At 44.3% G+C, this 23,373-nt stretch overlaps 1 protein-coding gene across 4 annotated transcripts in view; it reads right to left on the bottom strand.

Moving 5' to 3' along the window:
* Positions 1 to 23,373, bottom strand: part of LOC119973141 (inositol 1,4,5-trisphosphate receptor type 1) — a 624,311-nt gene that overhangs the window by 91,214 nt on the left and 509,724 nt on the right. For all 4 annotated transcript variants that reach the window (XM_038810748.1, XM_038810749.1, XM_038810750.1 and 1 more), the window contains 4 exons: positions 20,821 to 20,919; positions 20,520 to 20,653; positions 19,687 to 19,852; positions 18,765 to 18,925 (listed from right to left, as the gene is read on the bottom strand). In XM_038810748.1, the coding sequence (XP_038666676.1) occupies positions 18,765 to 18,925; positions 19,687 to 19,852; positions 20,520 to 20,653; positions 20,821 to 20,919 (560 nt within the window). The remainder of the gene's footprint in view (positions 1 to 18,764; positions 18,926 to 19,686; positions 19,853 to 20,519; positions 20,654 to 20,820; positions 20,920 to 23,373) is intronic.

Genomic DNA, 23,373 nt, shown 5'->3' with positions numbered 1-23,373 from the left:
CTGACCCTCATGAATTTGAATACTCTACTCCCCCCCCCCCCCCCCCCCCCCCCCCCCACCCCCACCCCCTCAGCCTTCTCTTCTCCAAAGAAAACAGTGCCATATTCTCCAATCTATCTTAATAACTTAAGTTCCTCATCGCTGGAACCATGCCTGTGCTTTTTTTTCCTGCACTCTCTTCAATGTCTTCACAGCCTTCCTAAAGTGGGAGCACCCAGAAATGGATGCAATATACCAGCCGAGGCTGAATTAGTGTGTTGTGCAAGTTCGACTTAACCTTCTTGCTCTTGTACTCTGTGCCCCTATTAATTTTTTTTTTTTTTAAATTTAGATTACCCAATTAATTTTTCAATTAAGGGGCAATTTAGTGTGGCCAATCCACCTACTCTGCACATTTTTGGGTCGTGGTGGCGAAACCCACGCAAACACAGGGAGAATGTGCAAACTCCACACGGTCAGTGACCCAGAGCCGGGATCGAACCTGGGACCTCAACGCCGTGAGGCAGCTGTGCTAACCACTAGGCCACCGTGCTACCCTCTGTGCCCCTATTAATGACTCCCCCAAATTTATTCAACTTAAACCAATTAAACCATCAAGCACTTTCCCAAACTCAGACAGAGCTACAGGGCAGAAATAAACCAACCAGCAATTAACCTGAAAGCAGTTCATGAAGATTTAAATATTGGTCCTTCCAGTTACTGGAATGTATGTTCAGCTGTGCACATTTCAGAGAGGGCAATAGCTGGAACTGTGAGATTGAAAATAACAGTGCTGTGTGTTGTCACAATCTGCCTACTTGGAGTACTTCACCGACACCCTCTCCAAAGTGGAGTTTGGCACAGAAGTGTGTATGTGCAGATGCTGTTTTGGTGCTAAAACGCCACCCTCGGAATCAGAAGAGGCGGCATTATGAAGCTGAAGTCTGAAACCATGAGGGACTTGATGAGGAAGTAAGCAGTGTGTTTAATCCTTTAATCGAGGTTAGATGGGTGTAAACAAATAAATTGCTGCCTTGAGTTTCTGAGCTTTCTCACGGTTAAGCTCAGCAGCGAGAGGTTGGGGAGGTCAGGTATTCTGGTCACAAGAGAGGAACATAACGTCTCTTTATCATGAAGATAGCAGAAACCTTACGTCTGGGAGCTAGTCACTCGGAACCACCTGAGAGCACAGCAAATATCCGACCGCTGCTTTAAAGAGGAAGGATATAAAATGGGAAACTGTGGACCCAAGTAATGGTAAAGTGTACAAAGAGTAGTGCGGTTCACTAGAGGTGCGACAAGTCTGTCGGTGGGGTAGAAATGCAAGTGGTCTCAAGTTTCAGTCTCACCAGTGGGCAAGACATTCCACCACAAGGAAAAATAAAACTGACACCCAGTGCTCCCCTTCTGACCACAAAGCAGTGTTAACAAGAGTTTGTGAAGCAATCCATGCCCTGCTTTGTTTCAGTGTATGGGCGTGAAGGATGCCAAAGACGTCAATGGAAAATGAGGAGTATTTGGTTACAGCTCCCATTCTTTGAAAGTAGCGCCACTGCCACGTGCAGTGTGAACACACAGGCCACCATTCAGACAAGAAAGTATGGGACACCATCACTGTCTGAGGGTGGTTGCTTAAGATAATCCCTCAACTGCATCCAAGATCTTGATCTGTGATCGCAGCTTGAAGAAGATAGCAGAACTCGAGTTAGCTCAACAAGTCAAAAGGAAAGCTTTGTTCATGTAGGCAGAACTATATTTTTAAAAATTAAAAACACCCGCAGCATTCTTCTTCATTTGTTCCATCTGAACGCACAAAAAAAAATCACATCCGAGGCATGTAGAAAACAGGCCGGCTGCTCAGGCCCACATTTTGCACAGAAAACTTAAGGTAATTGGGATCACGAGGAGAAGGTTTGATGCCGCAAATTATTTTGATTATGGAACGGATGGCCTGCAAGGGTGGTGGAAGCAGATTCAAAACTATCTTCCCAAATGGGAATTGGATGCATACGTGAAGGAGAGAAAATTGCCGGGCAGCTTTCAAAGAGCCAGTACCAGCACAATGGCCAAATGGCTTTCTTCTGAGCTGCAAGATTCTAAGCAATCAAAACCAACAAGTAACTAAAGCATAGAAAGATTTTTTTTTCAACAGACACTGCCCATATCTACTGCGGAATCCAGGAAGAAGCCTTTTATGTACCGACCCTGACAACACGCACTCTCCAATTAATCAGCCACTGAGAGGACACTGTCTCGTATTTTGTGGCCAATTAAAATTGCAGGTGCTAACATGATCCAGAGCAAACCAAGCAGAAGTTCTCCACAAGGACTCGGGCAGAGCAGCTGCATGGGGTGGGCAACCACATACAACCTCATGGCACAACACTCAGCCTTTTCTTTTACTTGGATTACTCATTCGTTCTTGTACAGCGACTGAGCAAAAAACAAAATGACAATACTTACAGCGCAAAGCATACGGTGGAGAAACCACAGTAATGCAACATTTTTGTTTTTGAGAACAAGAAAGTCCTGATTAGTTTCAGGTGTTTTTTGGTGCCTCAGTGACTTGTGGTCTTCACACAGTCCAGCTCCATTTGTGGGGCTACATCATGATTGTGTGATGCTTTTGAGCAGAAAGGACTTGGAGATACTGGCAACAAACCAAATAATTGTTTTCTAAAAGGTGCATTTACACTTTTAGATTAATTCATATTGGGTCAACAACACTTGCACCTGCTCCACCCTGAATATTCTCTTGCCAGGTGTTCACTTCAAAGAAGCGACAAAACCAAAAGGCGTTTCCTGCCTGCCCTCGTTGTCATTACCTCCCACTATCGAGAAGAACAAACATGCATTAATGGTGCCTTTGTTGACCTTGGGACACCCCAAAGTATTTTTCAGCTACTGGTGAGAATCTTCCAATCCCCCTCAGGTACATAGATGATACCAGAGGTGATGCACCATCAATTGGACACGAGACAAGGATGAGATCCAAACGATAGGCTTTAATGCACAAGATATGTGCCCAGCAGCAGACGTACAGAAGAAAGGCCGACTGCCGGGCAGTACAGGTTCTTATACCCCGCCTCATAGGCGGAGCTACCTACCTCAGCCAATCGGCTGAGGCATATGACTTCCCTAGCCAATTGGCAGAGGGGCACATGACTTACCCGGGCCAATGGGCAGCGAGTCTTCTGCACCAATAGCAGCTCGCTTCCAAGGTACCGTAATATCCCTAGTCATACTACCACAAGAGGATTGGGGAATTGCAAATGCCAAAGACAAACCATTTGAAGGCCACAGGATGAGAAAGTGGTGAAAAACGCATACAACAAGCTGGGCTAAATAGAAGCTTTGAGTAGTTTGTCATGCTGAATCTTTAAAAAACAGTAGTTCATCCACAACTGGAGTATCATTTGCAAATCTGGGCACTGCACTTTAAGAAGGATGTGAAAGCATGTGAAAGGTATACAGGAAAGATTGGCCAGAATGGTTCCAGAGCTGAGAGACTTCATAAACATGGACAGATTGGAACTACTCCTTCATCACAGGTCCCACAGCTGTCCACCCAGCTTCATCCTGCTGGGATTATTCTTCTCAAAGATTAAGTCGAAAAGAGATTTGATAGAGGTGCTCAAAATGTTTTTTTTAAATATATAAAAGAGTGTTCAGTAAACACCAAGCCAGACAGCTGCTTCTGGAGTGGTTAAATGGAGTGCTCTGAGCCCTCTGCTGAATTCTGTCAGAAGGCAGTCTTTCAATGATGTGGGTCATTGATTGGGGGGCAACACAGCTGCAGTCTAGGTTCCCTGCAAGGCCCCACTTGTGCCGATTTGCTGCACAAAGGCCTTGGCCTGTGTGGAAACGGTTGAGGAGTGCCCAATGTTGGCGTGGCAGGATGAAGCTGGGTGGGCAGCTGTGGAACCCGTGATGAAGGAGTAGTTTTTAATGGTGGTGCGTTGGTTCCATTCCTGCTCCCACAGGGCTTCTGCTGTTATTCCTCAGCAGGTGGCCTTAGCCATGCAGGCTGGCAGGGAGAAGAGCAGCCGGTGGATTGTGTTGGGGCAGGCTTGGGCTGATGTAAACCTTCTCAAGGAGCTTTCTTGTTGCAATTTCGCCTTATGTGAGGGGCCGGGATGTGGCTCAGTACTGGGAGTCTGGGGAGTTGAGTTGTTCGGAGGACATCCAATCAAAATCACGAAGGCTCCAGAGTAGGTAGAAAGAAACTGCCCCATTGCAAAAGGGTCAAGAGCAGAGGACACAAATTCAATACAATTGGCAAAAGAACCAAAGATTATTAGGAAAAACTTTTTTTAAATTTTCTGATTAAGGGGTAACTTTAGCGTGGCCAATCCACTTACCCTGCACATATTTTGGGTTGTGGGAGTGAGACCAGCGAGTGGTCATATGCCTGAACGGGCGGAAAAAGCAGGTTCAATAGTAATTCTTAAAAGGGAATTGGATACATGCCTGTAGAAGAAACAAAATTGTAGGGCCAAGCAGATTAATCAGGCAGTTCTTTCAAAGAGCTGGTGCAGGCAGGATGGGCAGAACGGCCCCTTCTTACTCTATGATGGTATAGTCTCACTATAAAGCAAACATATTTTTGTTAAAACCAGTTCTAAAGAATCTTGGAATGTATCCCCATTCTGAGTATGAAATCAGGTTACACACTTCCTGCAGGAAATGCATCATTGACCATAATTAAAGAAAAATCCCCTTCAGATTTCTGAGGTCATTCACATCATGAGGTGAAAGGCTGGTCCACTGCCTCTGCCCTCCACACGTCTCTACACATCGCCAGTGCTGCACAGCAATAGCTGCTATTTGATGCAGTTTCTGAAGCATAAGGTTATCAGCTCAGTCCACCCGTTGGGTAACTTTAGACGTTCCCTGTTTGACTTGAGTGTTTGAAAGCACAGGTTCAAATCTGACAGTCTCTCGCTTCCTAAACCACTTGTCTTTCCCCCACGGCTCAGGCTCAAGGCCATAAACGAAGAGCTGAAATGGGACACAAACAGGCAGCAGCTGCAATGCGATCCACATCATCCCCTCAGTTAATCCACAGTCAGGTGACCGGTCACCAGATTTCCAGCTCAGTTGTTTGATGAATGGTGAGCCAGACTTAGGCTAGAAATGCCTGAAGCTAATTAATGGCCATTATCTCTCTGCAGCCATGTGATTCTTTCCCCTTTTAAACTTCTACAACCATGATCAGAACGTAAAAATTTGAAAACAAAAGAGGGAAGAAAATCTCCTGTATTAATTTTTAACATGTTTATGGTGATACAATAGTGGAACTATATTTCCAGGGTACTCTTACTGTTCCGCCCCATCCAGCTTAAAAAATTACCAAAGTTCTTGTAAAATATTTTCACATAACACTTTTAGGACCTGGACAATGCAATTTAAGTACTTGTGACCCATCCAGAACGTCCTTGCTAGTTTCCTTACCTGAAGGACATCAGTCCAACCACTAAGGGTTTAAAAGAATTAGCTAATTATCAGAACAATTCATCGGTTGGTTTATTCACTTCAATCTCATAGTGGGAATTGAGCACTCTGATTTCTGGGCTCCTCACCAAATGCCAGAACCATCACACTAAAGTAACCTTTGCAGCCCTTCAGTGTGGCAAACTCCCGACCCATTTTACGGTTACCAGTAAGCATTGGCAGGTTACACCACCATCTGATCGATGGATTTGAAACCAAATGTCATTTGGGCGTAACCTATTTTGAAGCACTGCGTTCAGTCCATCATTTGCACTGATCACAAATCTCGCTCCATGCACCAACATCTCCACATTTACCTTTATGGGTAAACATTAAAGAAAGAGAGTTGCCTTTATATGGTGCCTATCTCAACATTAGGATATCCTGAAAGTGCTTTGAGCAACCAATGAAATACTTTTGGAGTGGTGTCACTGTTACAATGTAGGAAACAGCAAAATTGTGCACAGCACGATTCCATAAACAACAACGTGATGAGCACCAGATAATATGTTTTAATGGCGTTGGTTGAGGGGTAAATGCTAGCCAGAACATTGTAAAAATATCCCCAACACTTCTTCAAACAATGCAAGTACGTCATGTCAACATTGCAGGTACGATTCTCAGATGCTCACTGTTGGCTTGCTAAAGTTCCAGCGAGTGAGCAGCCGTGACATAGGCTGGTTAATTTTGAAATCAACACTGGCTGACCGTTTTAATTTGAGACACAATTAAAAAAAAGAAACATGTGGCCACGCAATATTCTTTTCACAATTGCCTCGAGTGTGCGTCTGGTCAAAATGGCCAACTGACAATCAACAGCCATTTTTAAATAACCCAGCTGGGAGAGTGAAAGAGTGGCCAGAGATCAGTCATCACAATATATCATAGAATGATAGAACTTACAGTGCAGAAAGCAGCCATTCAGCCCATTGAGTCTGCACTGGCTCTTGGAAAGAGCACCCTACTTAAGCCCACACCTCCACCCTATCCCCATAACCCAGCAACCCCATTTAACCTAAGGGCAATTTAGTATGGCCAATCCACCTAACTTGTACATCTTTGGACTGTGGGAGGAAACCGGAGCACCCGGAGGAAACCCACACAGACACGGGGAGAACGTGCAGACTCCACATAGACAGTGACCCAAGCAGGGAATCGAACCTGGGACCGTGGCACTGTGAAGCTAAAGTGCTAACCACTATGCTACCGTGCTGCCCAAACATGATAAACATTTAGTATGACAAACACCTTGCTATCTGTACCCAGCCCCGTTAATTTACAAATAAACAAATCTAGCAGATTTGTGTTGGTCAACAGCATGACAAAATGGGTTGTTTCATTATCCTAGAATTTCTGGCGTCCAAGGCAAAGACCATCCTAGTTATACAGCACCTTGTTGCCTGGACTCCCATGTGAAATATCGTGCCAAGTTTCTAGCTATATAATTATTGCCTCAAGTGGTAGCCAATGGAGAACGAAGACCCCATTTATGACAGCGGTGAAGCCCAGATTAACGTACATCATTGGAAGGAGGAGAGGCTTTATTCCCAATTTAATCTCTGCTACAGTTGGTCTGGAAGTGCTCAATCTGCCAAAAGGGTGAAAAATGATTTCCGGTGGCGGCCATGAGGGAATAGGGCGCACATTTGGTGGCTCCCATTCGCGATGGACTTTTTGGACCTTTATTCCAGAGTTTGTTCAGAATTTGTTTGAGGTGTCGGTGGTGGATGAGACTGAGAGGAGGAATCCCACCCAGTATATTGAGACACGGTACAGAAGTGAACGTAAGGGAAGGAAGAACCGAAATCGGGCAGGCGCGTGTAGATTCTGCAACAAAGGAAAGCATGGCGGATCTGCAGACTACTGGCTCGGCGGCCCAGTGGACACCGGACCAGCTGGTGGAGTATATTTGGGAGGGCTTTGTCAAACAAAAAAAAGGAATGCCTGGACCCGATCAAGGAGTTGATCACTCGTGTGGAACAGAGGTTGAAAGCCCAACATTGGGCGGTCCAGAAGGTGGAGGAAACAGTGGCTGAGCATGAGGAACACCTAACTGTGCTAGAGGTGCAGGTGGGCTGATGAAAGAGCAACAGAAAAAGCTGCAAGACAAGGTAGAGGACCTAGAGAATAGGTCCCGCCGGAAGAGCTTGAGGATCGTTGGCCTCCCTGATGGATGTGAGGGAATGGACGAAAGGGCGAATATGCTCGAGAAGTTAATGGGTGATGGGTCATTTTCCAGACCCCTGGAAGTGGACAGAGCACACAGAACGCTTGAGAGGTTGCCGGGGGCGAATGAGCCACAGAGGGCGATGGTGGTATGAAAGCACAGATTCCTGGATAAGGAACAGATTTTGCATTGGGCCAAGCAGACATGGAGCTGTAAGTGGGAGAATAACATTCTGCGCATCTACCAAGATCTGTGTGCGGAGCTGGCCAAGAGAAGAGCAGGATTCAACTGAATGAAATCGACCCTTTTCAAAAGGAAGGTGAAGTTTGGTCTACTTTATCCAGCTCGTTTATGGGTCACCTATGAAGAGCGGCAATTTTACTTTGAGTCACCCGGATGAGGCAATTGACTTTGGGAAAAGCAAAGGAAATAGAGACTGAGGTGACTGATCTTTGCTGTAAATTGATTGCTGTAAATTAATTTGCTAAAATTGTTCTTACTCTTGCACTGCAAGAGAAATGCCTTTTGGAATGTTTTTTGGGCTGTTGCGAAGATTTGTGAGTTAACTTTATACTGGTGGGGAAAGGGTGGGTGAATCTTTGATGTTTTTTCTTTGGGTGCGTTTGGGTGGAAATGTGCCTTTGAATAGGTATGTCCGAGCAGGAGGAGGGGGAGGGAACAATGGGAGGTAAGATATCTGGCACCATTGATGGGGGGGCGGGGGAGAAAGAGAGTCACCAAGCCAGCTAGGCGGGTTGGCTCACGGAAGCGCAGTGGGGGGTGAGCAGATGTTTTGTTTGTTTTTTTTAAAAATGTTTTTATTCTCCATTTTCACATTTTCCTTCAAAATTTACACCCCACCCACAGACAGTAAATGGTTACAAATACAAAATCAATCCTCTTAACAATAACAACGATCCCATCCTCCCACCACCCCGAACAACGGCCCACCTGTCAATATATGCATCCAATAAAACAAACCCTCCCACGATGGAAACAAAAAACAAAGGAGAAAAAGAAAAAGGAGTCCAGGACCGCCCATGGTCACCACAGAGTCCATTCCCCCAACCCCCCCCCCCTCCAACACTCAATGCCATCCAACCTCTGAAAGAGTACCGTACATGATACCCAAGAGTTGTAAACACCCCCCCCACCCCCCTCTCCAACTCCTCCCCTCCACTGCCTCTTGTAAAAACTCCTCCCCCCAGCCTCTGTTCCTTCCCCCCAACTTTCCACCCCGGCTAGACCACTCGGACCCTGTTCTGCCAGGCTCCGATGGCCGCAGCCCTTCCCCCCCACCTCACTCCTTTTCACTGGCCGGCTTAAACCGGCAGCGTGGAGGCCCACGCCCGGGTCCCTTTCCCCTCTTGCCCGGCCCTAGGAAAGCCCAGAAATCCCCTTTTAGCACACCCCGCATATCCACCCACACCCCAAAGAGCCCTCACTTCGAGTGAAAGTCCCATCACTTCCCTTGTCCAAATATATACAACATTGGCTCCTTTAGCCCATACACCCCCATGCAGTGAAACAAGAAAGAAGAAAATACAGTCATGAGGTTACATCGGCACATGGCCATTTCTCAGTTCTGCCACAGTCCTTCTGCCTGCACAAACTCCTCTGCTGCTTCTGCCGTTCCAAAATAAAAGTCCTTGAGCTTGTAAGTCACCCTCAGCTTCGCTGGATATACAATGCCGCACTGCACCTTGCTAATGTACAGTGCCCTCTTCACTCGGTTGAAGGTAGCCCGCCTCCTCGCCAGCTCCACCATAAAATCCTGGTATACACGTATACCAGCTCTAGCCCATTGCACCACCCGCTTCTGCTTGGCCCAGCACAGGACCTTCTCCTTCACACTGTACCTACGGAAGCACAAAGTCACTACCCTTGGCGGCTCACTCGCCTTTGGTACAGTCCTCCACGACCAATGAGCCAGATCCAGTTCATACCGGGAGGGATGCTCTACCTCCCCCAATAGTTTCGCCAGCATCGCGGCAAATTACTCAGTCGGCCTCAGCCCTTCAACTCCTTCGGGAAGCCCCACAATCGTCAAATTCTGTCGCCTGGATCTGTTTTCCAGGTCTTCTATTTTTCCTCGCAGATCCTTGTTAATCTCCATTACCTTTCGCATCTCCTTCCCCATCGAGGTAAGTTGATCACCATGCTGCAATAATGTCTCCTCCACTTCCTTCAGCACTTCCCCTTGCTCCCGCACCTCAGCCACTGTGCTCGCCACCGGGGAAATCGCCTCCACCAGCACACTCAAAACCTCCCTCATGGTCTCCATGTAGTTTGTAAAGTGCCTTTCGAATTCCGCTGCCATCACCTTAGTATTTCTTCAGCCATAAGCAATGCAGCCTCCCCTGGTGCTCCAGCCTCCATTTTCCTTGGTGACCCCGCGGTGACCTTTCCACTCCCCGACGGACCTTCAGCTGTTTTTTTTTAACGGCCGTTTTTTGCTCACCCTCGACATTTTCCTTTACTGTGCCTCTTTCTTGCTTTTGCCGCCTCCGTGGACCCTGGGACCGGGCTTAAAGCCCCGAAAATGCCGTTCCCAAACAGGAGCCCTCCATTGTGCGGCTGCCTCCTGCCCGCCGTCACTGGAAGTCCCAGATGTTTTGTTTGTTGAAGGGGGTTGCATTTATTGTGTTGTTAACAATAAATTGTGGGGGGGGGGGGGATTGTTCTGCCGACAGGGGAGGGACTCAAGAGTGCCGTTTATTTTGCTTGGGTGGGTGGAGAGAGAAGGTAAAGGATAAAAACCAAAAATGAGTACCTGAAAGCAAAATGATATGCTGCTGCACTATAATTTCTCAATTTCATAGTATCCCTACAGTACAGGAGGCGGCAATTTCGGCCCATCGGGTCTGTACTGACCCTCGGAAAGAGCACTCTTCCCAGTACCCAGCTCCCCCACAATCCCCACCTAACCTACACATCTTTGGACTGTGGAGGGAAACCGGAGCAACCGGAGGAAACCGACACATTGCGTGGTTAAGATCTGCAAAGCACTTCCCGAGAGTGTGGCAGAGGCAAAAGGAATTGGCTAAACATCAGAAGGTAAAGAAGTACAGCATCATGGGGAAAGGGTGGGAAAGTGGAACAAGCTGCATTGTTCTTGCAGAGAGCAGATGTGGACTCGGTGGGCTGAATGCCCCCCTCTGTGCTGCAACTACACTCTGACGGGCTGAATTCACCCAAGTCCCTACTGGCAGGTGGGGGTTGGGGGAAGAATTCAGCATGAGGTTCAGAAATTGCTGGTGGGTATTTACAGCAGGATCCTCTGCTGGTGCCTGCCATGGAGGATCAGGAAACATGCTCGATGCTGGCGAGAAATGGCAGGTGAAGGTCCGACCACCCCACACCTAACTCTCCTCAGCGCCAGGGGGAAACCACACCAGTGCTAAACATATTTGGAACTCCAGATGTCTGGACTCACCTGAACAATGCCTGGGGCTGCCTCCGGAGATCAAAATGGAGGTTGACGGCAACCCTGGACCGTGGAATGGAGCAGCAAGGGGTGGGGGGAAAATCTACACGTGGAACTTCCGGATTTTGTGTCCTGGAAGTTCCACCTCAAAGTTCCTGGAGATTCACCTTGATTTTCAGGAGATCCACCTTCTTTCCTCAGCAGTGGACCAGTGATGTTGGGTGCCTTTTCACTATGGTGCCCAGATAGGACGGCAGACTATGCGCCATCTGGTCTGCCCCACCACTGAATGCATTGCAAAACACCTAGTTGCACAATTAATGAGGTCGGGGCTGGAAGACTTGGCACGTTTTCCCGCTGGTCGCTGCAGTGGGAAACACTCCCCCCCCCCCCCACCCCCCTCCCTCACGGCCACCGGACTTAGTCCTCAGATGGGAGAATTTGCCCAATGCTTCTGTAATGCCCCTGTGCTTTTTCTCCTCGGTGTTGCTTTCAGAAGTGATCTGAAAATAATCCTGGAGGATTGGAAATCCTAACTGGTCACAGATATCAGGGCATCAACAGCACATTATCACCATATTCCATGTCAAGTTTAAAACCAGATTTCTTCGCTTTGGAAGTTAGAGCTGCACAAAGTGCCATGAATGTAATTGGCTCCGTTAAAACTGTCTCAACGGAATTGATTTGGTTTGTTGGTGGGTTGGAAATAAACGTAGCTCTCCCTCCACTCCCCACCACCTAACTCTACACCAGTCTGAACTCCAGCATCACAATTTCATCCATCATGTGTTCATGCAAAACCATGAATGCAAAACCACAATCTTGCAGAATCTGAGCATTTGGTTAGTCTCATGCTAATCTTCACAAGTCATCGGGAGCAGCACATCTCCAGCAGAGAATTAGAGATCATCGGTTAAAAGCTGCAACAGTTGTCGACATACATTTAAATAGGAACACTTGGTCCCGGTAAAAGCTTACTCTTAAAAATTGAAATCCCATGCCTCAAATGTGTGTCAATTAAAGCCTAAAATAATTTACAGGATCGACGAGAATGCACTTCTTCCTCTGTGATATCTGAAACTGGACTAAAATACCCAGCAGCCAGTTTTTAAGGTGTGAATGCAAGATACAAACCAACTGCAAATTCAGATCAGAAAGTGCTTCAACAGCAACAAAAAAAAAGTAACCGAATCACCAAATTAATCAAATTCTGGAAGGCATTCTGGGGACACAGCCTACCCATTGGTACTCGGGAGGCATTTAAAAGTCATTTACAATTCATGGACAAATCCTTGGACAGAAATCAATCTTCCCTCAATCAGATCAGTGGAAATCACATTGCGAGTATTCCCAACCCCGGACTATCAGAGTCTAACACAAGTTATAAGATATAGAACATCCGCCATTGCCAAATAAAAAGATTTAACTTGATGATATCTCTGTCTATTTGCTTGATTACATACATCAGAGGAATTGGAATAATGCTTGGAGAATTTACTAATATTAGTCGTCGTTTATGTGGTTTGTAATTTTAGTGCGTAGCTTTTTACTGGCATTTACAATCACAGAATCGATTATATCATCAGCAATGCAAAGCTAACCAAAATGAGTGCCGCATATCCTTGCAAGTGAACATTTTTGACTTGTGCTTGTGGAGATATATCAGATTATGACCTAAACATGCACAGCACATATCCAATGCTGGAGGGAGAGTCCTTTCACCAGTCCCAACATTACCTGCTGATTATTCACCAGCAGTGGCAAGTCCAACGATTTATGGACTGGAAAACCAATTTAATTTGATCTGGATAATTGTTGTTGCCCACTTTCCCTAAATACCCAAAGATTGATGACGAATGCTGTCCACCCTATCTTTACTGCTTCACAAGGAATATGCACAATTTGGAACCACGTCAAATGCTTTGGGCAGTGTCTTCAATCGGCTGAGACGCTGATTTGCCTTCAATGATACGAGTGGAAATCACAAAATTCTACGCAAACGGTCCACGTTAGCATTTAACCATTGTGCAAGCACAAATCACATTCACTTGTCCTTCTACTCTTACTACTTTGTCTACTGAGTCAATCTGATATTAAGGTTGACATCATTTCTGCTATTGCTGTGGAAATGAATCCAACCTCCTCCGGACTTCGTGCAAAGACATTTCTCTCGTTCTCGGTTCTAAACCTCATTTTTTTGGTCCCATATTCTTGGTCCTTCAACTGGAAACAGTCTGATTGCATCCAGCCTGCTCCATCCTCTCAATTTTGAGCACCTCTGGAAGATCACCCAGGGGCGTCTGTGATGCTTACATTTGCATTCCTTCATACCAGACTGCATCCTGGTAAATCGATGTTACCTTTTTTTACTGTCATTAATGTTCAATAAACCTGTATGGCCCTAATTTCCTCTGACCTTCTATAGCATCAGCCCTACTTCCATTTGGGGAATAATTGCTGCTGTTATTTTTGAACCAAAATGCATCGCCTTAATCTTTGTGATACTGAATCCATCTGCCGCTTGCTTGCCCATTCCCCCATCTAATTAACATTCCACTGCTGCTCCCTTTGGTCTTCAGAAAGAAGCAGCTTTAACATCTAATTTGATACCATCTGGAAATTTTAACAATTGTTCCTCCAGACTTTTGTTCAAATAACAATGAATGGAGGTGACTCCAGAGCTGATGCCCAAGGGACACTAGTACCAATTTCCAATCACTATGGAAAGACTTCCCTTAACTTCCACTCCCTAATTCATAAGCTTTTCATCAGACATTTCCACTCTCCCCTTACTGGTCATCACCGCAGAGACCTCACCATAATGTTAAGCAACTCCCATATCTCTTGTCCTTGCGGATGAAGATGGAGGGTCACCTCCTCTATCCAAAGGTTTTTAAATGTTGATAATATGGACTCACACAGAGCAGAACCTTTCAAAATGTGCCTACCCCCTCCACATGGTCAGCCACTAGTTCGCACTTCACAGCAAACTTTTGATCTCATTTTTGATTTAAAAAAAGCATTTCACCAACAAGAGGAAAAGGAAAAGGATATATTGGAAAGCGAGAGAGAGAGAGGGGTGGATTTCTAACTTCTAACAAAACCTTCCTGACCCCTGTAATTTGGCTTAGCATCCCAGTTAAGTTTTAATGTAAAAAGGGACCAAAATGCAAGTTACAGCTTAATGTGGTTGGAAAGACCAGACTACCGGACAAATGATCCGAATCAAACCATAACACTAATCCCCAGGAAAGGCGCAGACTATTTTATTTTATTTTATTTTTTTTAAATGCACATCCTCCTTTAGAACGGCCGAATTAATTGAGTACTGAGGGTTTCAAGAGAATTTAAAATATATAAAGAGCCTTTCACTTTTGAAAGACTGCAGTTATACTGCAGACCTATATGCGCAGGGTTCGACCTTCAGTGAATTTATATTGTGCAGACGCCTAGTTGGACCTTCCATTCCACAAAGGCTATGGTTAATTAGAGAGATTTGTGTTTTTAAAGCTCCCAGAAGAGTCTCATTTGAAATGTACGTGTGCACCAGGCTGTAGTTATACAGCTGCTGGTGTGAAACTACCTCCCACGTCCTGCCGTCAGTGCTCTTGGGGATTCAATCAGCCGCCTGGCCCAAGTTATACTGCCAATGGTGCATCAGTAAAACTGCAATGGGGGAGTGGTGGCGGAACTGCGCCCTTGCTTATTAAAGCATTTACATTACCAACAAAATCTCTGGGCATACACCCATTTTCTAACATGGCTGTTGAGAAGAATGCATTGTTTGATTACAAATTCTATTAACTAAAAGCAAGTGGGCTTTTGTTAAAGCCTTAGCTTTTTAACCAGCATTTTGAATGGAACAGGACAGCATTTCAGACACAGGTGTGTTTCCACAGTGTCGATGAACCCACACTGCATCCAGGAAAGTTTTGAAATCATATCAGATTGTTTACATTTATTTGCCCTTTGTAGTTCAAGATCATGGTTCTGTCGCAACTGCACTGCACCCACACACTGCTGGCTGCAATTAGTAAGCAATTACTTTCAAAGTGTCACTTCTGAAATATATTTGGTGGAAATCCCCTGGATGATGTCACAATGTACGTATTATAAGACAAGTTCGGCTGCTCCTGATTAGCACAGTGCTTTAAATAAAACGTGCTGGCTGAACTTCAGTGAAAAGAAACCCACAACATTTTGGACAGATAAAGTTCAGAATTCAGATTATTATCTGCTATTCCAAAATCCAGCTCCTCAAGCAAATGATGGCTCGAAGGAGCTAGCCAATTAGTCTCAGTCCTCTGTGTTGTCCCCACAGTCCTGCAAATATTTTCCCTCTTTATCCTCTTCCCTTTTTAAAGTTCCGACTGAATCTGCTTCACTACCCCATCAGGCAGTGCATTCCTGCTCATTACAGCTTCCTGAGTAAAAACTTCTCAACTCCATCTCGTTCTCTTGCCACTTAAATTAAGTATATATCCTCGGGTTTCCGATCTTTCTGCCAGTGGAAACAGTTGCTGCTTATTTCTTAAATAGAAACCCTTAATCTTCCTTCTTTCTTTCTTCCCCCCCCCCCCCCACCATCTCTCTCTCTTTCTTCCATATCCCCTAATGGCTGCTCGCATTGTCAGCCCAGTTTGAGTCTCTCAGTGAAATCAAGTCAAATTACTTGCCGGCATGAATGTTATGAGGCAACAATGATGGAAAACTGGATGGCTGCTCCTTGGGACAAACTGGATTGGCAGGCGCCTTCATGCCATGAAAGTTTGCTTCAAAATAGGCTGCAAAAATGCCAGGTTCAATAATGAGGTTCCAACCTCTGCTGAAATAACCTCTTCATCAAGAAATTCAAAAACGCATGTCTGAATGACAATTCCCCTCACCACAAACACTCACCCGCCCCCAACCTCTAGTCATTTAAGTATTATAGACGAGCAACTTTTTTTTTGCAAGTTTGAATTTTGCTTCATTGTGAGACACAACATATCAAATGACATTGGGGGTCGTTTAGCTCGGTTAGCTGGACGGCTGATTGTGATGCAGAGCGACGCCAACAGCCCAGGTTCAATTTCCATACTGGTTGAGGTTATCCATTAAGGCTCCGTCTTCTCAACCTTGCCCCTTGCCTGAGCTGTGGTGACCCTCAGGTTAAGTCACCACCATTCAGCTGTCTCAAAAGGGGAGAGCAGCCTATGACCCTCGGAGACTATGGTGACTTTCATATCAAATGACACCACTGTAGCGCAGAGGCTGACGTGAATCACAGTATGTCCAAGATCCAGTGGCCACGCCGCGCTCAAAAAACAGCTTACCATGGCGCAATGTGGCCGAATGAAGCCGGGAGATCCCGCTCCCCGGATCTCCCCGGGTTGCAACGCGGTCTCGTGAGACGCTGTGATGTAACTCCCTGTCCATTGTGGGTGGGACCACGTTTTGGCAAATCTGCACATTAGAGCAAGACAGCTAGTCTCACTCTAACGTGCAGATTCCTGAGGTACCCGAGGCTTTGGAATTCATCCCCTTTCCCTCAGACGAGCGCCGTTTAGCACTGGTTTCTGTAAAAAGGAACCAAGTGGAATGGCACTCATGGGAGCCTCCTATGGGATTGGAGGCCCCCAGCTGCATGCAGGGTGGTGCCCTGGTACTGCTGGTGCAGGTGGTATGGGCACTGCCAGGGTGTCAGGTTGGCACTGCCAAGGTGCCACACTGGCATCGTTTTCAAGCGGCGATCGGGTCAAAGGTTCCCTGCGTGGCTGTTGGGGGCAGGGACCTTAGCCGTGCGTTCCCCGCTGAGGCCCCTTGTACAATGCGAGTCGTGTTGTATAGCGTTAGAATAAATAAAAACAAAAGGTATGAGTTTGGAGTAACTGCTGAACCACCTCTCTATATTTAACAAAGCAGGCAGAAGGCAATAAGCTGAGTTGTGAGTACAGCAACAAGTCTCCACATAATCAGAAAATAGATAGGTACATCAGTAATAATATCAAGTATTTTGAGCAGCCAAGTCACCAAAAGACTGCAAGTCAGAAGTATATACAGATAACAAGTACACTTCCATCAACATGAGTGAGCATTCAATTTGAGAATATTAGCGGCAAACCAGGTTACACCAAGCTGATTCGGATGTGTAAAACACATTTTCTATACTGCGGCACTATCATAGAACATTGGGATACAAAGCTCTTGCTACACAGCTAACAGCAAATTATCACACCGAAATTCAGCATTAAACAGGACAGTGTGTGAAAGATAAATGCTATGTTGAGGCAATAGTGGACAGACTATGATATTAAATGCAATGGCGTTACATTAGCTAACTACATTTTCAGATTCAAGGATAAACGAGCTTACCAATATAAAAACAACTTGCGTTTATAAAGCATAGCATCCAGAGAACGTCAACCAAAAAATAAATAACTGATTCAGCTCAGAATTATTGGGGAAATGATCAAGTCCACCAACAGGAGGAGAAACCTGGCTAGAGCCAGTCTCTCTCTTATTCTTCGAATGTAATGGGGCCTATTTTGGAAGTGGCTGAGCCTGGTTCAAAAAGGCGGGTGGGTGGGGGAGTAAAGTGCAGCAAAGGAATTAAGGTGGTCCAATTATACCACAGCTTTCTTCTGAAATTGCAACCTTCGAATCAAACCATCACACAAAACCTCTCTATCTCCAAGATCAAAATTACACACAAGGCCAAATCAACCATTTTCTCAACACCGTTAGTATCCACATGCTCTTGATCCATCTTTCATTCCCAGAACAAAAGAAGAAGCTACCTCTTAAGCTCCTTCATCAGTATCCTCTCAAATTCCCTCTCTACAACCTGCAGCATCGTGACTCTGACCACATCATGATCTTCTGCCTTTTCATTATAAAGCCAGCCTAAGAGGATATGTCTGCAGTGTAAGGGAAATCGCAGATTCTTCCTCTGCCCTACCTCTCCTCGTGCCCATGAAATGACAGGATTCATTGCCTCAATTTTGGCGACCGGAGTCTAATTTGTTACTTTACATTGTGTCCTGTGTTCCCTTCCACTACTTTACAAACTGTTTTTATTTGCCACCTTGGCTTCCATCAGACTAATTTCCTGAAAGAATGGCAGGTCAAAGCGGCAAGAAAAAAAAAATCACCAAGTGGGATGGGTAATAAATTGTCTCGAACAACATTTCTGAACCTCATGTTCTCGGTGAGCCATGGGTTCTAATGTCTTAGTAGAGTAATCTCTGAATAACTTTTTATTTTGCTCATCTTGCCTTGCATGCCAAACATGCTTTCGATTCTATTCTAGACGTGATTCTGACAAAAAGTGGAAGGAGAAATAAAACTGTTCTTTAAACATAAAGAAGAAAAATCAGGCCTCAAAAATTAGGTCTTAAAACATTTACTTCATGGAGTCTGTGCAGCGGCTGGCATCTCAAATAGGCTGCCTATAGTGTGCAGATAGTTAGAAGGCAAAACAGCAGTCACCGAGAGAGGTGTGCTAAGGCAGACAGTGACTATTAAAAGGTCAAATACATACATACAAATTACCCACTCAAAATCAGTCAAGTACCCTTTTTTTAAAAAAAAATTCCAATCCATCTTATTCCTTTTGGACAAGGCACTTCACATAGCGAGAGCTACATGTCTTTCTGTTTTATTTATTCATACCACTCAAAACGATAATTAACTGTGGGTCGTACAGCTGTTACTGACCTTGATCATCTCTGCGACATAACTCTCTGGCCCGGTGTATTCAGTAGAATCCTTGACTTTCACCAAGACAATAAAGCATAGATAATGCCACATGTTGTGCTCTTCTTTGATATGTTCCTCAAACGTTACTGTTTTGTTGTCAAATTTATCCCTTTCCAAGCCTAGAAGCAATAAATTAACTAATTACCAAACCTGAGACTAATTACACGTGTAGAACTGAAGTGTAAACAGAAACAGCTAATCACTGATCAGGCAGCAAGCTTCTGACTGAGAGGAGAATCCATGACTCGGAAGTCTATTCATTTACACGTGTTAAGAAATTTTACAATCAACGTAATGCACAACTACTTTTTGAATCATTTGGAAGTCAACATCGCTAAATCGTAATCAGTTAATGCCTTATTTAACACAATGCTCATCTGTTCTGTACTGTGGGATGTTGTGACATGTGCTCTTACACTAATAGAACCTACACTGCAAGTATCTGTTCTGGAAATTCTTGGACACTCAAATGTATCTCACAACATAGTTTTTCTTGTTTATTCTGAGCCTTCTCAATCAAACAGCATAATCACCTTCTACTGTATTCCCAATTTGTTCTCATTATCAATTGTTAAATGAGGTGGTGGTGAAAGAATACCATATTGGTAAGATGGTAAAAGGTAGTGAACAGCTAACACGTACACTTGCATGTCTTTGCGTAATGGTCAGTTTCTTAACATTTAGAGCTCCTTTATCCTTAGAAAGACTTATTTTTGATCAAATAAATTGTTTCACTTTAAAAAGAAAGTAAACTTACTGGAAACTTAATAGCTCCTAGGATACTGCATTTACTAAAGTGGTGGTTTAGTGACATCAATCTGGTTTTTGCATTGACTGAAGACATTCCCCACTCCCGTCCATATCAGGTATGAATACTAACCACATATGAAGCAGGTAGTTTTCAGGACCTCTTCCTTCTTCTGCTTTTCACTCCTCAAGTCAGCAAAAGTGTCAATGATGACACCAAAGATCAAGTTAAGAACAATGATGATGACCATGAAGAAGAAGAGAAGGTCATAGATCACACGAGCAGCAAACAGTGGTTCCTGAAAAAAAAAGTGACAATCACTCAATGAATGTAGCTATTCAGAATGGAAAATACGTGCTTTGAAAGCCAGTTTGGTCCATTAAAATAGGACTTTTTTTCCTATGTATAACTCGCATCCATGGGGTTGGCACATTGGACTAGTCTTCTCCAAGTTTGTTTCAACACGAGCTAAGTTATGCACCCATAATATATCTGCTTTAAATGTCCTGAAAGCATATCTAAAACATCACAGGTGAACCCAGATATTGGTTGGTCTTAGACAAACAATTAATTTCTGGTGTTTCAAACTGTTAATGAGTGTATAATGCACAAAACACAGGACCTCATTTATTTCCAAATTTCTTTTTTGTTTGAAAATTGGGTCACATTTAAAATATCAAGATGTAAATACAGTGGAAAGGTTAATGACAGAAGTTCAATCGGATATATTCATTGTCAGTTGTTTTTGTGGAGGAGCGGAAATATTTCGCAATCGCTGCAGTACATCAAATCCTCTCAGTCAGAAATTGATCAAATCTAACTGATCAGTAATCTACTGTGGATTGGATTGGCAACTAAAATTTGAGCAGGTTAAAGCTAGAATGTTCCTGCATTCCTCCCACTGCCCTCTGTTTGGCCAGATAGTATCGGTGCCACGTAGTTAGTTACTGTTTGGTAGAAAGTACCTCTTTGGAAGGTTTCCTGAGCACATCTCCCACTCCTCCTCCACTTCGCAGCCCATGGCTAAGGACAGTAATGATGCACATCAATAGGGTTTCGCAGGTATGCTCCGAGTCCTCTTCATTCTCAGAAATCAACTCTGATGGGGAACAAGATGCAAGTGAGGTTTGTTCTTTAACATATGCTGTAGCCAAACTCAAAATTAACAGGGACATCAATGCAGGGCTTGCTAGCCAATGTTTTGCCTCAGTACATTGCCTTGTCCCGCTTTCTAAATATATTGGATTGCAACTAAGATTATCCTACCGTTACTTTCCACGGAATAAAGTGTTGAACAGTTCTCTCCATTGCCCAATCGGCATACATCAGCAGTCAGGAATTCTTCTGCCATTGATGCAGCATCTTCTAAACAAATACAACAGAAGGAAAAACAGACATAAGATGCCAGTTTTGTTTGCAGAGATTCAGATTCATTTCCAATTTATTTTTAACGCTGGCAAAGAGGCTCACATTGGGTTCCCTGCCTTGTACAGCAACCTTTCCATCATTGCTGATCTAGATATTCATAGTCCCAAAATTAATAATGGGAATATTAATTTCACATAGTAACTTCAATGCCAGTTAGGGGATCAAGTCAATACACAATCAATAGGGTTACCCTCAAAAGAAAATGATAGCACACGTTAGACGGGATCAGATAGTATCCCCATATTTTGTCCCTATTTTAGGCCACATTTAAAACATTTGGTTTGCTTGGTTTTTCATTCAAACTTTGTGAACAAAAAATGAAATTAGATCAAGTTCTTTAAAATATCATAATTTACTCACCATTCACACCACTGGTGTTCCATTAACAGGTTACACTGTTACATTAACTTCTTTCAGTTGTTGCTATCTTCTTTTTTTGTTTAAATTTAGAGTACCTAATTCTTTCTTTAAGGGGTAATTTAGCGTGGCCAATCTACCTACCCTGCACATCTTTAGGTTGTGGGAGTGAGACCCACACAGACACGGGGAGAATGTGCAAACTACACATGGACAGTGACCCGGTGCCGGGATTTAATCCGGGTCCTCTGCGTGAGGCATCAGTGCTAACCATTGCACCATCGGGACACTCCCCGTCTTATTACCTCCATAACGAAAGGTGGGCAGAGGTAATGCTTTCGTCTCGTTTTGTTAGTCTGGTTGTGAAGAATATATCACAAAACCTGATGGACAGATTTCAACAGAACTTAGAACACAGATAGGTATGGCTAAAAGAAGAACTGAGAGGTTTTTGACAAAAGGTGATGATCTAGATTCTGGAAAATTTAAATATCCATTAACATTAAGAGATGAGGAACACTTTTTTAAAAAGTGGTGTTGTTTTATGTAAAATGTGAATTGTCTCAGCTGCTTTGGTGGAATTTCTCATAGCTGTCAATATATTGAGCAGAGTTTTCAAAGCAGGTTATTGTTCATTGACTGACCAAAACCTCCTCAGTCAGATGGAAGCTCTTCGTAAAAGTATCCATTCACAAGTTTAAATTTGAAGAGGTCAATGCGTGTCCCCAACTACCCCTCTTGCCCCTATTAGTGTGCAGTCAATTTAAAAGTCACCAGGAGCAGACTTCCATGGAGGTAAACAAGGAGTATTCACCCTGAAAAGGCCTATCGTAACCTCAATCACTTGCTCAAAAGGATTCAATTAAAGGCAGTAGCGCACTTTTTTTTACAAATGTTAACCAAACAGAATTGTTAACATTTCATAGGTCTCAGAGAGTCCAGTGAAAAAGGGAGCTTTCCCACTCTGGACTTGAAGTTCAGGTAAGCTCAGAGAGCTGGGGTCAAACCTGGATCAAATGCAGCATTTCTTTGAAATGGAGACTGTTCGGCAGGACATGTATACAGGTCAAAATGACTACTGTGACTGGAGTGAACTCTGAGCTCTTTGAAACAGGTTGGAGGAGACTTTTAAAAGATAAACGGCACGATTCAATGAAAAGATTTGGGAGTGAAAGGTTTAGGCCGGTCCACGTTTGTGTGGACCAGTACACAGCACCTGGTCCGGGCCTCGCTGGGGAGGCCGTTAGTTCCCAGGCACTGGAAGAATCCGGCGCAGGCATATTTAAATCAGCCTAATGGCTCTCAAGAAGCCTCTCAGGGATTCAACGGCCTCATAGTGTCACCAAGTTGGGCGTGACGAGGCAGGTAAATCGCGCCCCTCAAGTCTCGCAGGTCTTGAAAAGGCATGGTGACACATTTTTTTCTGCAGCTGTTGTTGCTGGGGTTCTGCATATTTCCCAGCCTCTCTCGGTTTTTGGATAAAAGAATTTCAAAATTAGAGGGCAGTTTCAATCACATGATGAATGGCCACTGATAGACAAAAGTGATGGCCTTTCATCGTTAAGTAGTTTCAGCCAAATGGTCAAAAGCCATAAATAGACAATAGAAAGCAGATAGTTGGCTTTGGTACTTCATCAAAGATATTCAGTTTACATAGCCCTCTGTTGTTACATGACAGACCTGGAGTCAAGGAATCGGAGAGTTTATTGTCCATGTGTTTTGGAGTAAGCCTGGAAAGTTAACAGGTATGAAATTCCACAGAATGCTGTTTTGGCATGTCAATTCAAGTGAGGCCCTTGCCTATTAGAACCCAATTAGCAAATTTTCAGAAAGCCTGCTCGACTATTGAAGTTGCAAACGCTAGGTTACCCTCAGCAGCCATCTTACAATTCAGCAGGGTTCATTTTAAAAGGAATACAGCTGTTAATATGTAATATCTTCAGGCCCATATTGGCATGACAATATAAAGGGGTAAACTCTTACCAACGTTGCACTTCCAATCTTTAACTGTTTGAGAAGATGTGGAGATGGCGG

This window comes from Scyliorhinus canicula, chromosome 11 (genome assembly GCF_902713615.1).
Source record: "Scyliorhinus canicula chromosome 11, sScyCan1.1, whole genome shotgun sequence".
Taxonomy (NCBI): Eukaryota; Metazoa; Chordata; class Chondrichthyes; order Carcharhiniformes; family Scyliorhinidae; genus Scyliorhinus; species Scyliorhinus canicula.
This window is presented reverse-complemented; position numbering and strand designations above follow the sequence as displayed.